Here is an 18777-nt window from a genome sequence, read left to right as displayed (position 1 = left end):
CAGCAGCCAAGCTTCTGCAGCCTGCTTAAACTTTATTGGAGGTGGAGCTGAAATGGGGGTCCCAGAACCACAGAGCCCTCTCCCCCCAGCTTCTCCAGGGTGGGCTTCACTGGATGTGAGAGGGTCAACGGCCAAGGCTCGATCCTGGGACTTCCAACACAGCTCAGTAGCCCCCAGCCCTGCAAGCATTGGGCCCCCACCTCAGCTCCAGCCCCGCCCCCCCGTCCCCACCCCGTCCCCCCGCCCAGCACAGGCGTACAGACCCTCCCAGGCAGGTGGGATCCCGGGTGAGGATGCTCCGCGGGCAGAACGTTACCCCCAGCTCAGGCCTTTCCTGGCCAGCTCCACCTGGGCCAGGCGGTGGTCGCTCAGCACCTGCACCCTCGTGATGGCGGCCAGCGGCCTGTGGCGGTGGGCGAACTGGAGGACCTTGTGCTCCTGGGCATGGACGTGGAAATGCTCCGCGTCCGAGCTGACCTCCATCTGGGGACAGGCGGGCGCGGGGTCCCCTCAGCACGCGGAGCCCCCGTCATGCAGGCCTGCCCCCTGGGGGTTCAGAGCCCCAGCTGGGGCCCCTTCCCCTCGCCTCAGAGCGGTGGCTAGCAGCCAGGGGGTGCAGCCCCAGACCCAGCAGGGAGACTGCCGAACTGGCTGTCCCCTGTAAGCATCTGCAATGAGCCCCCCACTCAGCCAAAGCCCCAGCGGGGACAGCGGGGCTGCTGGAGGCCGGGGGCACAGGGCGCCTCGGCGCAAAGCAGCAGATGGCCCTGGTGCGTCCACAGATGGCGCCCCCGCCTCTCTGCCCCAGCCCACGGGCCTCCCCCTCCCGCCACGCGGGTTCCCCCACCTCCCAGGGGATCGCCCCAACCCCTCACCTCAAAGGGCTCCCCGAGCACCAGCGGGAAGACGCTGGATGCCTCCTCCTGGCCCCAGCGACCGCCCTGGAAGGCGTTGGCCACCATGGTGGCGCTGGAGAACCGGGGCTTGATGTGGAAGACGATGTCGCCCGTCTCGGACAGGAAGTTGATCTCAAACCTGGGGGGCACCATGGGGTTGGCGAGGGCGGCTGGGCGGTCACCCCGCGGAGGCCAAGGAGGGGACCCGGGGAGGGGAGGGCACCGTCTCTTACTGGTCCTCTCCAGAGTCAGAGTGTCCCTGCACCAGTAGGTTCCAGCCTGGGGCCAGGCCCCCCGCGTGGAAGGCTTCAAACTGCAGACGAAAGGGGCGGCAGAGGCCCTGGGTGCCGGGCCTCCTCTCCTTGGGGTACCCCCTCCCCCAGGAGGCCCCACGGCCTATGGCCCGTGCCCGGTCCCCAGCCCCCACCAGGCCCTGTTCCCTCCTTCCCAAATCCAGGTCTCACCCACCTGCAGGGCCATCTCTCCAGCTTCCGTGGGGAGCTGCGCAGCCTGGGGATATAGCGGCTGGGCTGGGCGGGGGCGCAGGGCCCCGCCCCGGGGATGAGGTCAGCGGCCTTCCCTGCCCCCTCAGCCTCTCGCCCTCCCCCACCAGCAGGTCCTCTAGTCCAGCTCCAGGACAGGGTGGCCCCCTCCCCACCCCCTTTCCTTGGGGGCCTGCGTGGCTCTCAGGCTTCACTCCACGTCCGAGGACTCCCAGGAAAGCACTTCTCCTCCATTCTTGGAGGCAAGGCGTGGCCCAGGCAGCCCCCAGTCAGCCGCAGCCTCCAGGGTCTCCAGGACCCAGACTCCCCCATCTGGTCAAGAGTAGAGGCCTACCCACCCTGCCCTGGACTTAGGGGCCGTCTGGCTGCCTGGTGACTCAAGCCCCCCAGTCCAGCCTGGCCTCCCCTGGCTGCCCCGCTCCAGGGGCTCAGCCACCCTGCGGGCAGAGCAGGGATTAGGCTGGCCGCTGTGCTCAGCGAATTCCAGGGCGCTGGCGGTGGACGGGGTGGGGGGCCTTTCCCACACCCCACACCCCTCCTGGCCTGCTCCTGAGCCCCCTCAGCTGACCATGGAGCAGGCCAGGCTGAGGTCCTTGGGAGCATGTGGGGGAGACAAGCAGAGTTTCCCCAGGCTTTCCGGGCGGCCAAGGGGACGTCTTGGCCGGACTGTCCAGGGAGCCAAGCCAGAGAGGAGCCAGGCTGGACAAACAGAGCCCCAGGGCTGCCGTGGGGGATGGGGGGCGTGCAATGCATGGGCAGTGAGTGTGCGAGTAAGTGTGCAGATGATCGTGCAGATGTGTGGTGAGTGTGGGACCAGGTGGCTGACGATGTGCACACTGGATGTGGGGGTGTGATGTGCCCACGGGTCTGGGGTGTGGTGTGCCCACGGGCATGGGGGTGTCGTGTGCGAGGCTGAGTGTGTGCCTCCTGGTGCTGCTGCTCTTCCCTGCCCAGCCTCGCAGCCGGGGGTTTATCTGGTCCCCCAGGGCCCCAAGGGGCAGGATTGCCAGCCCCCAGTTCCCCTCGGGTTATTCTTCCCTCCACCCCCTGCTGGGTCCCACCTGGCCTCCCCCTGTGCCTGTCACTTTGATACGGGCGTGGTGGTAATGGGAAGGGATGAGGAGGTAGTCCTGACCCCTGTGGGCATGCGCCAGCTTCATCCTCCCCTGCAGGCGGGGCACTGGTCAGGGCCGGTGGGGCCTGCAGGGGGCAGCCCTGGGCAGTGGAGGTGAGGCTGCCCGCTGTGGCCTCCCGGGCCTCAGACACGGGCCTGTCCACTCCCACATCCAGGGCCCCACCCAGCCGGGCCATCCTGGGGCCTGCCTCCCCGAGGATCTGAGAGAGGGTGAAGCCCCTTCCTGCCTCTGCACCTCCCAGTCCTGCCTCCGGTCCTGCTGCGAGGCAGGCGCTTGGGGCCTGGACTCTGGGGATGGCATGCGCCGGGGTGGGCAGAGCATGCACTCAGGAGTCCTGAGCAGGCTTCCAGCATGCCGGGGGGCCCAGAGCCAGTGGCCTCTGGGCACAGTCCTCCCAGCTGCACATTGCCGTCTGTGCCCCCCACCTCTCCCCCAGGCAGGGAGGGTAGCCCAGGGTGGATGCAGCACCCTGGGCTGTTGCCTCTTGGCTTTGAGGTCAGCAGAGGGCCTGGCAGAGGGCCCTCGGGACTCAGTGGCCTAGAGCCCTGGCTGGGTGAGGAGCCTGAGGACCCCTGATTCAGCAGGCCTGTCCCACTCTGAGCCTCAGCCTCCCCCTATATGGAGGGCTATGGGGACTGTGCTGCCTGTCGGCCACTGAACCTGAAGTGAGCAGGGTGGAGAACCTGCCTGTTCGCTCCAGCCTGGGGACCTCATAAAGCCCAACTGGGCCCAGGCAGGCTCTGGGCCTCCGCCCACCCCGTGACACCTGTGCCTGGCATGGGCCCACACCTGGCCGGGCCTGTGGTCTCACCCCCGCCCCCCACTGTGGCTTTGGAACCTCTCCACGTGGGGTGGGAGCCAGGAACGGCCGGGCAGCCAGGGGTCCTGAAGGCCCCTCAGGGCTGGCGCAGCCCTGCAGGCCACCCCAACATCATGGAGTCCAGCTCAGACCCCTGCTGTCCTCAGGGGTCCCCAAGGTAGGGGGGTGGGGGCCGGGGGCGGTGCCCCCACCTGGAGTCGCTGGCCAGCCCGGGCTGGGTGCCATGGCCTGGGGCCTGGGAGCAAATAGACCTGCCCAGCCAGAGCTGCCAGACGCTGCCCCTCCCCCTCCCGGATGTGCGGTTTTGCCCCAGGCTGTTGGTTTCCAGAGCAGGCAGCAGGGTCTCCACCCAGCTCCACGGAGGATATCCACCCAGACAGCAGCCTGGGCTCAGAGGCCCGTCTCATCCCTGGGCCCACCATCGCCAGGCGGCGCCAGGCACGGGCCTGGTGCAGAGATGCCCGGACGAGAGACCCTGCCCCATGGCGTAGCAGCAACCACCATCGACCTGGAGCCCTGATGGCTCAGCGGGTAAAGAATCCGCCTGCAGTGCAGGAGACGTAAGAGATGCAGCTTCAATCCCTGCGTCCAGAAGATCCTCTGAAGGAGGGCACGGCAACCCACTCCAGTATTCTTGCCTGGAGAATCCCATGGACAGAGGAGCCTTGGCGGGCTACAGGCCATAGGGTCATAGTCGGACACGACTGAGTGACTGAGCACACACACCTTGGAGCTCAGTCTCTTCACAAGCAGCACCACCTGCGCTGGATAGACGGGCTCCAGCCGTGCCACTGGGGGCAGCTGGGGGCCAGGCTAAGGGAAGGGAGACACGAGAGCGATCCACGCACTCACCATCTTGGCACGATCGCGGTCCTGCCTCAGCTGAGCCCCGCTGTGTGCTCAGTGCTCGTCATTCATTCATCCCTCGGCCAGGAGGGCTGCGTCCCGCATCACAACCAGACACCCGCTTAGTCGCTCAGCAAACATCAGCTGAACCCTACTCTGCTGGGCCCTGAGCCACGGTTCACAGGACAGACAGACAGAGCCACACAGCCTTTGCCCTCCAGGAACTTCCAGTGTCTGAGGCAGGGGTCAAACAGTAAAGGACTAGCCCAGCGTCACGTTACTGAACTGTTATCATGATATGAGCTCTGAACAGAAATCGTGGCAAGTGATCATGGTGTCTCAGGGGAACCCGGACTGATAAGAGTTGGTCTGGGCAGACTTCTTGGAGGAGGTGACATTGGAGCTGAGCTTAGCACAGAAAGCACTCAGGGGAAGGGTGTTGCTGGAAAAGGGAACAGTGTGTGCAAAGGCCCTGGGGAGGGAAAGGCCAAGACGGGAAGAGCACACCCCGCCCACCTCTGCTGCCTGGCTGAGATCCGGCCCTCCCTGGCCTTCCCTGCTAGGCACCACCGTCGCCTCCCTCATTCGGGCTGGCATTTTTCCTGGCCAAGCTGCCCACCCAGTGCCAGGCCATTGTCTGTGCCTCCTGCTTTCCGCCCCGAGTCTCTTATCACCCAGAGAATCAGCTCGTGGGGGAATATGGTGGGTGAGAAGGTTTTAGCCCAGCCAGGGCCAAGCAGGGGCTGCCAGATCTGATGCCGCCTCCTCCCTGGCAGGCGTGGGCCGGTGGCCCAAAGGACGCTCGGCGTCAGCCTGGCCTCCCTCTTGTGGGGACCCCGCAGGTCTCCCCTCTTGGGGCCACCCTCCTGCCCCATCCACACCTCACACTCTGTGCATGCACACGTGCCAAGTCGCTTCAGTCGTGTCCGACTCTTTGAGATCCCATGGACTGTAGCATGCCAGGCTCCTTGTCCATGGGATTCTCCAGGGAAGAATACTGGAGTGGGCTGCCTTGCCCTCCTCCAGGGGGTCTTCCTGACCCGGGGATTGAGCCCACATCTCCTATGGCTCCTACACTGCATGCTGATCCTTTACGGCTGAGCCACCATGGAAGCCCTACTTTTTCCTCCAGTCCGTCCCTGCAAGTGGAAGCCAGCCCACCTGCCCTTGACCGCAGACAGTCCTTGCCCCTCCCTGGGAGTTGGTTCCTCCACCTGAGGTTGCCGAGGGGGACCATGAGCATGCCCGTGAGCTCAGCTGGGCACGGATGCAAAGCTGGCCTTGACCCAAGGAAGGGACACGGAGGTAGGGCTCTGGGCATTTGAGCTACGGAGACCCGATGCTGGTGAGGTTAAGGCTGGGGTTTCCCCCTTCCTGTCAGCAAATGGGGGCTCCTGCCCAGACAGGCTTCCCAGAGGGAGTGCAGGCCCACCCCAGTCAGGCCTCAGCCCCCAGGAGGGGGCGCCCGGCCCCACTCTATGTCACCACCTGTTTACAGATGCAGCAGCCAGGGCTCAGGGGTGGGGGGGCCCTCGCTGGCCCGGGGCCCTGGGGGGGCCCTCGCTGGCCCGGGGCTGGGGGGGGCCCTCGCTGGCGTGGGGCCCAGAGGGGGGGCCCCTCGCTGGCCCAGGTTGCTGCTGGAGCTGCTGTTCTCCATCACAGCCCTGCAGAAGTGGGGAAGGATTTGGGAGCAAGACAGAGCCTCCCCCCGCCCAGCTTCCCTCTGTCATTTCCCAGCTCCCACAGCTGCGCTCCTCAGCTCTGCGTGTGTTACAAGGGCCCCCTCCTTTGCAGTCCTCCAAGTGAGTTCACATCTGTTCACAGCCCTTCCCATTTCACAGATGGAGAGACTGAGGCTGCTGTGGCCCACGTGCGTGTGTCCCTGGTGAGGCACGCTGGGGACGACCCTGCCCTGTCAAAGGATGTGCTTGGGAGACCCCCAGAGCCCTTGGCGGTGCTGCTTTGGGGGCCTGGGGCTGAGGGGGAAGGCTCCCTTGGGCGAGGTGGGACGTGGCTGGGACTCCGGGGCCTCTTGGGCCTTGACCAGTACCCACCAGGAGTTATCCCACGATGGCACCATCTTGCAGGAAGCTCAACCAGCCCAGACGGGCCTGCCGGAAAGGCTGTCTGGGTGTGGCAGCCACTGGCCAGGCACAAAGGCCAAGTTGAGGTTTCTGCGGCAGGACGGAGTCTGGGGGCCAGCTGGGCTGGGCAGGGCGGGACAGACCGGCGGACATCTGGCCTGGAGAGGGGACTGTAACGACTCCTCCAGATGGGCTCTGGGCTCTGGGAGCCGCCAGGGAAGCAGGCTGCACCAGGTTTATAAACAGAGCCAGCAGCAGCCCCATTTGAAGGCGGAAAAGCTGGGAATCCAATTAGATGGGGAAGTAGCTGGGGGATCCTAGAGCTGCCTAAGATGGGGCTGGGGGCGCCTCAAGGACCCAGAGTCCCCGCCCCCGGCACCAGGGCAGAGGTGGCAGCTCAAGGGGACGCGGGACACCGGGCGTGGATCCAAGCCCCTGCTCTCTAGAGCGTGATCCTCCATGAGCTGCTCTGTGGCCCGGGGGCCGGGCCCACCCTGGGTGAGGTGAGTCAGGCCCGTGCAGCCCCCATCACCCCCACCAAACACTCACAGAGCGCCCATTGCATGGCATCGTGGAGAACACGACAAATGATTCGTAGCTCAACAAACACATGGAGCATTCTGGACAGTGATTTGTGCTACGAAAAGAGTAAATCAGGACAGTGGCATTAAAAAAAGAGATGTACAGTTCAGTTCCACAGCCTCTGACTGCACATAGCCTCCGAGCTCCTGACACGTGTGACTTGAGACGGGAGTATTAAGAAAACACTGTATTTATAAGACTTAGTGCAGAGAAATGGTGTAAAATATCTCATTAATGATTTTAGATCACTATTCCAAATCCTAAAAGATGATGCTGTGAAAGTGCTGCACTCAATATGCCAGCAAATCTGGAAAACTCAGCAGTGGCCATAGGACCGGAAAACATCAGTTTTCATTCCAATGCCAAAGAAAGGCAATGCCAAAGAATGCTCAAACTACCGCACAATTGTACTCATCTCACACGCTAGTAAAGTAATGCTCAAAATTCTCCAAGCCGGGCTTCAACAGTACATGAATCGTGAACTTCCACATGTTCAAGCTGAATTTAGAAAAGGCAGAGGAACCAGAGATCAAATTGCCAACATCTGTTGGATCACAGAAAAAGCAGGAGAGTTCCAGAAAAACATCTGCTTTGTTGACTACGCCAAAGCCTTTGACTGTGGGTCACGACAAACAAAATTCTTTAAGAGATGGGAATACCAGACCACCTGACCTGCCTCCTGAGAAATCTGTATGCAGGTCAAGAAGCAACAGTTAGAACTGGACATGGAACAACAGACTGGTTCCAAATCAGGAAAGGAGTACCTCAAAGCTGTATATTGTCACCCTGCTTATTTAACTTATACGCAGAGTACATCATACAAAATGCCGGGCTGGATGAAGCACAAGCTGGAATCAAGATTGCCAGGAGAAATATCAATAACCTCAGATATGCAGATGACACCACCCTTATGGCAGAAATCAAAGAACTAAAGAGCCTCTTGATGGAAGTGAAAAAAGAGAGTTAAAAATCTGGCTTAGAACTCAACATTCAGAAAACTAAGATCATGGCATCCGGTCCCATTACTTCATGGCAAATAGATGGGGAAACAATGGAAACAGTGATAGACTTTATTTTTCTGGGCTCCAAAATCACTGCAGATGGTGACTGCAGCCATGAAATTAAAAGACGCTTGCTCCTTGGAAGAAAAGCTATGACCAACCTAGACAGCATATTAAAAAGCAGAGACATTACTTTGCCGACAAAGGTCCGTCTGGTCAAAGCTATGGTTTTTCCAGTGGTCATGTATGGATGTCAGAGTTGGACTATAAAGAAAGCTGAGTGCCAAAGAATTGATGCTTTTGAACTGTGTTGGAGAAGACTCTTGAGAGTCCCTTGGACTGCAAGGAGATCCAACCAGTCGATCCTAAAGGAAATCAGTCCTGAATATTCATTGGAAGGACTGATGCTGAAGCTGAAGCTCCAATACTTTGGCCACCTGATGCGAAGAACTGACTCATTTGAAAAGACCCTGATGCTGGGAAAGATTGAAGGCAGGAGGAGAAGGATGACAGAGGATGAGATGGTTGGATGGCATCACTGACTCGATGGACATGAGTTTGAGTAAACCCTAGGAGTTGGTGATGGACAGGGAAGCCTGGCGTGCTGCAGTCCGTGGGGTCACAAAGAGTCGGACGCGACTGAGCGACTGAACTGAACAAAATGATACTATTTTGTATGTATTGGGTTAAACAGGAATGCTTGCCCAATTGTGTCTGACTCTCTGTGACTCCATGGACTGTCATCTGCCAGGCTCCTCTGTCCATGGGATTTCCCAGACAAGAATACTGGAGTGGGTTAGCCATTTCCTTCTCCAGGGGATCTTCCCGACCCAGGAATCAAACACGAGTCTCCTCTGTCTCCTGCATTGCAGATGGATTCTTTACCGATTGAGCCACTGGGGAAGCCCTGGTTAAATATAAGATGATAATAAAATTAATTCTATTTAAAAATCTTTTTTTTAAAATATGGTCACTAGAAAATTTTAAATTGCATCTGTGCCTGCATTTTATTTCTATGGAATGGCACAGGCTGAGATGGTAGGGTGGAATTGTTGTTCAGTCGCTCAGTTGTGTCTGACTCTTTGTGACCCCATGGACTGCAGCACGCCAGGCTCCCCTGTCCTCCACTGTCTCCTGGAGTTTGCTCAGATTCATGTCCATTGAGTCAGTGGTGCTATCTAACCATCGCAACCTCTGCCGCCCCCTTCTCCTTTTGCCTTCCATTTTTCCCAGCATCAGGGTCTTTTCCAATGAGTCGGCTTTCAGAGGTCGGGGCTGTTTCAGCTGGAGCAGGAAGGGAACTCTCAGGGGAAGTGACTGCGGCCTTGAGACCTCATGCTGAGAAAGGCCCCGCTCAGGAGAGGCAGAGGGAATGACCCAGGCAGAGGGAACTGTAGAAGCAAAGCCCCTGGGGTCAGAGCAGCACGGGGGCTGGGTGACAGGAGCCTGGGAGTCCTGGGGGCTGGGGAAAGAGTGAGGCGACATTTAGAGGTGAGCTGAGGGAGCACCAGGCTGCGCTGGACCCCGTGAGGAGCCTCCAGCAGCCCCTAAATTCCGGGGACCGAGCTGGTCTGGGGCTGCCCTCTCCCTAGCGTCCTCTCGGGGAAGCTCTGAGCCTGCACAGCCGGGAAGGCCCAGCCAGTGCCCCTGCCTGGAACAGCGGAGGTCGGCGCCCGTCCCCGTGTCTCCACAGCACGCTCCCCACAGCCCTGCCTGGGCCAGACGCCACATGTCCTCGACCCACTCGGGCTGACCCCCACGAATGCGCTTGCCAAAACTGTTGGGAAAGGCCCAGGGGAGCCACCAGCTCCCGAAATAACCTTACACCAGTTCCAGGACATCTGTGGGGGGGTGGAGTCCCAGGACCCCAAGCGGTGATACCGCAAGCCCAGTGCAGGGTTGGGGCTGGTGGGGAGAGAGAGGGGCCGGCAGGGAAGGTGAGGGCAAGGGGAACCCGGGGGCTGACAGAGACCCGCAGAGGGCAGAGGCGGTGTGTGGAGAGGGGCGTCTGAGACTGGGCAGCCCTGGCCCCTCTAGAGGGCCAGGCCGGATGGGCCTCTGGAGCGGGAAGGGGCTGTGCCCCTGGGCTGAGGTCTGGCTGGATGGGCAGCTGAACGAGAGGTGGAATTGGATGGACGGTCAGTGCTGGTGGGTGGGGAGCCCTGTCTGACCCGGTTGGGCCCCCCAGGGCCTCAGAGGTTGTGAAGGACTCATCTCCTGGGCGCTCTGTGTTCCCAGGATGGAGACTGAGGCTCAGAGAGGCCGTGTTCCTGCTCTCGGGCACAGCAGGTGAGCACACCTTCCCCTCCACGTCCTCACACTTGGTCCCCACGGCCCCCGCTGGCAGGCTTCCCCTGCCCTGGGTCCCCTGGGGCTTGTCCCCTGAGCAGTGTGGCCAGCACTTGTGACCGCAGCCCCAGTAACAACAGGAAAGGGGAGACCCACAGTGGGCTGGCCCCCGTGAGTGGGGGGGAAACGGAGGCGGGGGGTGCTGCCTGGGGAGCCGGGCCCTCCCCCGCCCAGAACCCAGCCGGGAACTCTGAGTGGTGGAAACTGCGAGGTGGTTTTTTTTTTTCAATTAAAGGGTCTTTACCAAGACCCTTATTGCGGTCCACACGATCTATCCATCATTCGTTCAACAGACAATTACTAAACGCTCGTCGCGTGCAGGGAGCTGGTGACCGTGACGACGAGGTGAACAGTGTAAACGGAAGTCCAAGCCCACCTGGCTGCGGTGGGCCCTGTGTGGGCACACGGGGAGGCGGGCACATGGACGGGGCTGGGGTCTGCTCGGTCAGGGTCAGGACTCTGCAGCCTCAGCGTGTCCCCGGCCCACACGTCCCAGAGAAGAGTCGAGGCGATTTTCTGCTGGAAACCAAAATTGTCCATTAAATGACCACCCCCCACCCCCGAGCAATGCTCCATCAAAGTACTGCTCACTTTTTTTGATGATGGAAGTTTTACAACATGTTTCTTGACCCCAGCAAGAAGTAAAGAGAGTGCCCACCAGGTACCCACAGGAGCAGCAGCAGAACACGGGAGGGGCAGACACTGAGGCAGGCGCAGCTGGCTGGAGGGTGTCTGTGCCCCCTGGCAGTAGCGCGTGTTCTGGACGAGGGCCAGGGTGGGCAGGACTCTGGGCCCAGGACAGAGGACAGGAGAGGGCCCTGGGAGAGGTGAGGATAGGAGCGTGTGGTCAGCAGGAAGCCGGGCAGAGGTTTCCACGGGTGGCCGACTCCCCAGCGGAGGGTGGGCAGGGCCCTGAGTGGGACTGCAGCTTGGAGGCAGGAGGCCCGGGAGGCAGAGGGCAGGCAGCGCCAGCGGGTGGAGAGGAAGAGGAGCCTTCCCTGCTCACCTCCTTGCACTTCCTTGGCCTCTGCTCGCCCCAGGCCGTCCCTGCTCCGGACGGACGGGGCCGGGGGCCGGGGACCAGCCCGCCAGGACCACCCCGCCCCGTCCCTACTCCGACTGCGGCCCCGCTTCCCCAGGCTGGGTCGGGACACGAGATTCTTTCAAAAACATTTCCTTTGCAAAATAATCCTTCAAAATATGTTTTTGGAAACAGGCTCCTGATCAGAACAGGAAGAAGTTAATTACAGTCTCTCCCAGAGGGGCGCGGGGGAGGAAGCCTGGTGGTCAGTAACAGCAGCGAGGGCCAGGACGGCCGCTCTGACGCCACACCCACGCGCGGCCTGGGCCCCTCCCCGCCCCCTCAGCCTGCAGATGGGGAGATGCAGACCCCGGGAGGCCCAGGGGGTGGCTGGGACACAGGTTCAGGGCTGAGCAAAGCGCCCTTCCTCTGCTGCCACGTGGTGCCCGTGTGGGAGCGTGGGTAGGCGTGTGCATACGTGTGTCCACGTGCCTGTCTGTGTGGGTGTGAAGGCGAGCATCCAAACGAAGGCCGTCTGGACTCCCCGCGGACCTGGACAGGCCCTGCTCTGGGCTGCCCTCTGGGTGTTTCTACGCCGGTCTCAGTAAGTCCTGAGGCTCAGCGCCCAGCTCATGCCTTACAGGCATGAGGGCTCTGGTTATGCTGGACGTTTGGGGCGTCCAAACCCTGAACCTTGCTTAGGGCCAGTGGTCTAAGCAGCCAGCTCTCAGCACCAGGGCTCACTGAAGTGTGGACCAAGCAGTGAGCCTTGGGGCCATCCTTCCACACGCCTGTCCCTCTGATCATCCGTCCACTCACCCATCCATTTAGCTCGTGTCCTGTCTGTATCAACTTTCTGTTGATGTCGAAATAAATTACCACAAACGCAGCGGCCTAATACAACACGAATTTATTATCTCACAGCCCGTGGGACAGAGGTGGGTCTGGCCGATGAAAATCAAGGTGTGGCCAGGGCTGCATCCCTTCTGGAGGCCCCAGGAGAGGGTCTGTTTTCTGGCCCTTTCCGGTCTCCAGAAGTGCCTGCATCCCTTGGCTGGAGGCCCCGGCCTCCGTCTCCAGAGCTTGCTGTGATACCACTCAGCCTCTGCTTCCACCTCACAGCTGCTCTGACTCCCTTTTCACTTACAAAAGCCTGGTGGTCACACTGGCCCCCTGGCAAGGTCCACGAAAACCTCTTCATCCCGGTCTCAAGATTCTTCACTTATTACATCGTCAAAGTCTTTCGCCGCGTAAGGCAGGAAACCCCCGGGTGTCAGGGGAAGGACGCGGACGTCTTTGGGGGCGGTGGGGACCGGCATTCTGCAGCCTCATCCTTCCGTCTATATGAGCATCTGCTTGTCCATGCATTCACCCTCCTGCCGTCTCTCCATCTCTACGCCATTTATCCACCCGTCTAGCCCGCCGGCCAGCCCAGCATTTTTCCAGTCGTCCTTCGATCCCTCTTTCCATCCATCCCGTTGACTTTGTCCACCCCCTTCATTCATCTGACCACTCATCCTCCAAGCATCCCTCCGTCAGTCCTAACTCCCATCTTTCCTCTCTATCCCCTGTCCATCCACCCACGCTTCCGTCCACTCACACGGTCCTCTGTCCATCTGTCTGTCCAGAGGGGGCAGGGTGCCAGGGGAACAGGGTCAGAGGCTCAGCGAGGGTGCAGTGGGGGCAGCCGGAGGAGCCCCAGACTCTGCCTGGCTCAGTGTCCTCTTGCTCGGAGCTTCGCTCCTTCCTGGAACCCTCAGTTGTCACCACCCCCAACCCCAAGACGGATGGCTTCCTCTGCCACGCCTACCCACTCGGGTGGGGGCTCCAGGAAGACAGGGGCCGCAGCTGGCCCTCCAGGTCTCTGACCCAGGCCCGAGGAGCTGGTGGGGGTGGGGGATGGATCCGTTGTCATGAGCAGGGCGGGCAACAGCCCCAGAGGCTGCAGAGGGGCCCCGCTGCCCAGATGGGCCAATAGATGCCCGGGGAAGTAGGTCCTCACCGACTCCACGTCCCTCCCCATCCCCCTCCCCAGGAGCTCAGTGCAAGGGGAGCCCTGGGTTCCAGGAGAGGCTGTGGGAAAGGCCCCCCACAGACCCTTCTCTGGCCTCAGGGTGTCTCGCGGGGGAGTGATGGTCACCCCAGGCTTGGGGAGAGGGCCCTGGACCAAGCCCAGGATGACTTGATGGGGAAAAAATGCCCCCAAGAGGAGAATCAGGCTCTGCCTGCCAAGACACTCAGGCTTATCACAGCCTCATCCCCTTTATCTGCCTGCTGGGACGAAGGAGGGAGGGGCCCCGGGCTCTCTGGCCACCCGTCCAGGACTCTGGACCAGAGGGGAAGACCCGGTCTGCCTCACTGTACCCTCTGGGTCTCGCTGTCTCTGTGTCTTCATCTCTGACTCTTCTCCAACCACATCCTTCCTCTGGGGGCCTCTCTCTACAGCAGAGTGCCTGCCCTGGAGGCTGATCGCTGGGGACTCTGTCCTCACGGCCCCGCCCACCCTGGACGTGGGTCGCCTCCCCAGGATGGCCACCTGGTGGCTGCTAGGAGTGACCTAGAGTGCTGAGCTCCAGGCAGTGACCCTCATGCATGCCCCCAGGGCCTGCATCCCTGTCTGCCCACCTGGACGCTGAGGTGTGGCCAGCCTGGGGTCCCGAAACAGGACACTGTGTGGTCAGCGCCTGTGACCCAGCCAGACCCTGGGTCTGCGGCAGGCAGGTGCTTAAGGCCCTTCGGTAGGAATGCTGGGTGGGTGAGTGGGTGGAGGGTATGTGGCTGGGTGGGCTTGAACAGACAGCTCATCCCCCAGCCCGGCAAAGGCGGTCATCGGCATCCAGGGCCTGCCTGCCTCGCTGGCCAGCTCAGTGCCCTGAGCTCCCACGTGACCCCCACGTGACCCCCAGAGGCGCAGGCCGGAGAGGCTGCCGCGGGTTCCTGGCGCGTGCCCTCCAGAGAAGCAGGCAGGAACGGGTGTGCCTGCCTCGTGGGCCAGGGCCCCGGGGAGGGGGGCAGGAAGGGAGGCGGGATGTGCCTGCGGGCATCCTGGAGGTCAGCTGGGGGGCAGGGCCGGCCAGGGCCGCTGGCAGCTCCAGACTTCTCAGTCACCCCAGGCTGCCTCCAGCCTCGCCTGGGTCCTTGGTCCTCCCGGCATCCTCCCCAGACCCCCTGACCCCACGTCTGGGACCCATCCTGCTCCAGGGGAACCCCCGCAGCCTTGCAGACCCAGTGGGGGAAGGATCTGGACTGGGGGGCCTACACATGGAGTCAGGATCTGAACCCCAAACCAGAACCTCACCCCCATCTGCATGACCCGGGGCTTCAGCATCCCTATCCTGGGCTACAGCCACTCGGCCTTCAGGACAGCCACGTGCCTTGTCCCCATCCCCGGGCACAGCCGCATCCCCCTGCCCTCCCCACTCACGGACAGCCATGTTCCCCACCCCCCACGGGGCCTTGTGCAGCTCTGGGCCAGGTCAGGAGCCAGGCTGGCACTGAGGGGCCTGAGAGGCCGGGCCCCCATGGTACAAGACCTGCCGTCCCGTCACTTGGCACCTCCGTCACCAGGGGAAGCACTGTCTCCGAGACCCCACAACAGGCCCCCCAGGCAGGCGCCCCGGCGAGGCCCAAGAGGCAGCTGTTTAATGAGGGAGGGGCGGACGCGGCTGTCCCGTCAAGAGGCCAGCCCCCGGGCCTGGTCCAGCGTCCAGCCGCCCCCAGGGGGTCGGGGGCCCCTTATCCGCTCCCAAAGCCCCCAGAGCCGCCCCACACCCTCTCGGCCCCCATGAGGCTAGGGAGCGGGGGGGCCTGCCAACAGGGCGGAACTGCACATTTGGGGCAGCGTCCAAGTGGGAGGGGGCTGGGGTTCAGCAAAGGAGGGAGGCTGGTAGGGGGCAGGGGTCTGGCAGTGAGGGTTACAAGCCCCCTCCTCTGTCTCCAGGCTGCTGCTCCTCAGCCCGCCCCGCACACACCTGTCACGCACACACACACCTGCAGCACACCTCGCACTAACAGCACTGAGCTGGGCCGGCAAACCCTGGGGCCCCTCAGCCACCCCTTCTCCCCGGAGCCCTAGCCTGCTCAGCCACCAGCCACTGGCTCTCCCTTCCCCAGACCTCAGTCTCCCCATCTGGGCGGCGAGCTGGGCTCCCGACTCCCCAGGGACAGCCTTGCATCTACCATCGAGACCGCATCCCATTCTCTGTGGCGGCGGGTGGAAAGTGGGGTGCATAGGGCCACGCTGCAGCCCGCACGCAGGCCAGGCCTCCTCTCGTCCCCTGAGGCCCTGCCCGGGGTGGGGGGTGCGTCCTGTCCGTCTGTCCATTGTTCCCAGGCCACCAGGGCCTGACCACCCCGCCCCCACCGCAGAGGAGGGGAGCCAGGGTGGGGAGGGAGGCCAGACCTGTTAACAAGCTCCTTCCCAGCCCCCACCCGCCTTAACTCCCCAGGCCCTTCCCAGGCGGAAAATTCAATTAGTTTCGAGCAACTGCTCTGCTGAAGAGCCAGAGAAAGGGGCAGGGGAGAAAGGGGATCCGCCTGGCGGCTGGTGTGTGCGCTGGGAGGGGCCTGGGGGCAAAGAGCCTGCTCAAGTCCCTGCGTCTCTGCCGTGCCCCCGTCTCTGAGTGTCTCTACACATGACTTTGTGTGCCAGTGTGTGTCCCCAGGTCCCCGTGTGCCCACGTCATTCCCTGCACAAGCACGGCCCCCGTCGCCCTCAGCCCCACCGTGTGCGCCCCCCGAGAGTCCACTGCAGGCTCTGGGTTCCAGAGGAAGGAAGCCTGGTGGGTGGGGGCAGCGCACACAGAAGGGTGAGACCCCCTGCGAACTGCCTCCCACTCGGCGTGCGCTGTGCCCCTCCGTCTGGCTCCTCACTGACCTCTCCCCTGTCCTCAAACACTGCAGGCTCCTGGTCGCAGGGCCTTTGCACACACTGTCCCCCAAGGCCTGGCAAGCCACCCCTGCGAGAAGCTTGTCTTCGCGCTCCCATCATCCCTGGGCTTCAGCAAGCAGCCAAAGTCTCCTCCTGCAGGGCGTGGGCGCAGTCCTGCCTGGACGTCTGTCCCGGGGTCAGTGTGGGCCTGGCACACAGGAGCTGCTCTAGAAACGCTGACTGAGTGAAGTAGCAGGCCCGCACGGAACTTTAGAAAACGAGCGTCCTGTCTCTGCCTGGCGAACTCCTATACACCCTGCTATGGCCCAGTGTCTAGGACCTCTTCCTTCAGGATGTCCACAGGATCAATAAGGAGCGTCGCATTCAGTCCTCAGCCTGGAGGTCTGCACTTTCCTCTGGCACCCATTATCCCTCCACCATCTCCCTCTGCCCAGCTAGGTACCCCTTCATGGAAGGCCTCTGTGTCACCAGAACGCAGGACAGGGCCGGGTCCCCACCTGGCCCATCCCCTCATCCTGGCACCTCCATCCCCACCGTCCAGCGGGCCTCCTTCCTTCTGCCTCTCTCCTTCTCCCCGCTCAGCTCAAGGGCCTTCCTGAGCCCTGTGTGGGGGGTGGAGAGGTGCCCACACGGGCCGGGCATACAGGGGGCGTGCGGGACACGGAGCTGCCAGGGGACGCGGGTGGCAGTGCAGACGGACCCCAGGGCACCAGGGGACGGAGGGGCGCGGCCCCCCCCGCCCGCCGAGCGCTCCCGGGTGGGGCCCCCCAGACACTGCCAGGGGGCGGGGTGAGGGTCCCGGGGCCTGCTGGGGAAGAAGGGAGGTTTGGGAAGGCAGCTGTGGGGAGGGGCGTGTGCAGGAATGCGGGCCGGCCCGCCTCTTTCCCGAGGAGGGACAGAGGCAGATGGCAGCTGGGGGCTGAGAACACAGGCGAGGCTCTGATGGACGACCCCCTCCTTGGGATCTGGGGGACGAGCCTCCTCAGGTTCCCAGGCCCCCGCCCTTTGCCAGCTGTGTGCAGCTGGGGCCCTGCCCTGAGGAACCCAACACCAGTGGGGGTGGGGGACCGGGGCTGCACATGGGCTTCCCGGCCAGGGCCGCGGGCCATTTGTGACCGACCGTGTCTGTCGGCAGGAACACGGGTGCCCTGTGGGCCGAACCCAGGCCCAGGCAGGGCTGAGGCTGGGGTCCCTGGGGGGCGCCAAGGCCCTGAGCCTCAGTTTCCCCAGGATGGTACCTCCAGCTCCTTTCTCCGGAGGGAGACACATCACCTCCCTGCAAAGCCAGGGCTCAGCCCGCGACCCCCTCCCCACGCCAGGATGAGGGTCTGAGGCTCAGGGACACGTCCAGTGCCCGGCAAGTGGGCTCTGCTTCCAGAGGCCAGTGCAGAGCGGCCTTCTCCTGAGCCCTCAGGCCCCGCCACCTGCCAGGCACCCTTGCCCACCACTGAGACCCCTCCTGGGAGCCAGCCCTGTGGTGACCCCCGTTCTGCCCGGAGCCCGGGAGAGGGGGCCGGCCGGGTGGGGAGGGGGCCGCCAGATGGCTGTAATCCCACGTCAGCAGGGGCTTAGACACCTGCCCAGTCTCCCCCGCCCCCGCAGGCCTGCCCAGCATTTCTGCACATCTCCCCTTGCAGGGGCTTTCCCCGCTGGGGTGGGCAGAGGGGTTCTATCCCCACCCACACCCCCACCCCCAGATTTCCTCCTTCCTGAGCTCATGTCTCAGTGCTGGGGAGGGCTGGGCGCTCTGACAGGTCACCTGAGCGCTCGGGGACAGCTCACTTCTGAGCTGGGGGCAGGGTGGGATGGGGGCGGGCCCAGGGGTGGGGGTCAGACTGCCCCGGCCCATGCCTGTGTCCGCAGCCATGTCCCGGGTCCCCTCCAGCCCTGAAGTCCGAGACTGAGTGGGCTCAGGCCCACTGTGCCCCACGCTGAGCCCCGAGCCCCGTGCAGGCCGGCGTCATGGACCACGTGGCCTCCTGCCGCCGCGCCGCCCCGTGGGCTTTCCCACAGGGCCCACTCTGACCCCATCACCCAGGGTGTCCGGCCAGGGAACGCTGGGCCCTTCCCAGCCAGGGCGCCCCTGCCGGCATGGTGCACTGGCACTCAGCTTCTGGGGGCATGCGGGTCAGGAAGGTGGGACTCAGGCTCGTCCTGGCCGGCACCTGCCCCCCACCCCGCCCCGCTGAGGGCCCCCTGCTCCCTGGCTGCCTCCTTTCAGGGTCCGGCAGGCCTTTTCAGGGCTGGCTGATGGCAGGCCTGCATTTCCATGTCAATGGGCCGGGCCGGCGCCTGGTAAGCTGGTTAACAAGCCCCCAGCCCCATGGGGGAGGCTGTGTGGGGTGTTAACACAACCCCATTCTCTGGGGCTCTCTGGCCTTGCGGTTGCTATGGCGCCCTGCATGGCCTCTTGGGCCACGGCTAATCCTTTCCCTGGGCCTTTCATCCTGGCTGTCCCACCCCCAGGCTGGTCGCTGGTGACTCGGGGGTGCCCAACAAGCCTGGTTTCTCTGCCGGGGTCAGAGGAGGCCGTAAATCCAGCCCCCTGGCCCCCAGCCCTTTGTCACTGGCATTGTCCCTGAGTCCCCAGCCCTCCTCCTCTGGGAACCTCAGCGGCGGGAAGGGCGCCTTGGCCCAGTGGTCAGCTC

At 63.1% G+C, this 18777-nt stretch overlaps 1 protein-coding gene across 1 annotated transcript; it reads right to left on the bottom strand.

Moving 5' to 3' along the window:
- Positions 1-258: 258 nt before the first annotated feature.
- GRIFIN (galectin-related inter-fiber protein) lies at positions 259-2710 on the bottom strand. Its single transcript, XM_070363147.1, has 4 exons — positions 2535-2710; positions 1130-1339; positions 876-1035; positions 259-483 (listed from the first exon to the last, which is right to left on the bottom strand). Exons 1-4 carry the CDS (start codon positions 2708-2710, stop codon positions 313-315), a joined length of 717 nt encoding a protein of 238 aa, XP_070219248.1. The 3' UTR covers positions 259-312.
- Between the last annotated feature and the right edge of the window lie 16067 nt (positions 2711-18777).

This window comes from Bos mutus, chromosome 25, assembly GCF_027580195.1.
Source record: "Bos mutus isolate GX-2022 chromosome 25, NWIPB_WYAK_1.1, whole genome shotgun sequence".
NCBI classification, from domain to species: Eukaryota; Metazoa; Chordata; class Mammalia; order Artiodactyla; family Bovidae; genus Bos; species Bos mutus.
The sequence above is the reverse complement of the archived record's forward strand: the minus strand, read 5'-3'. Positions and strand labels throughout refer to the sequence as shown.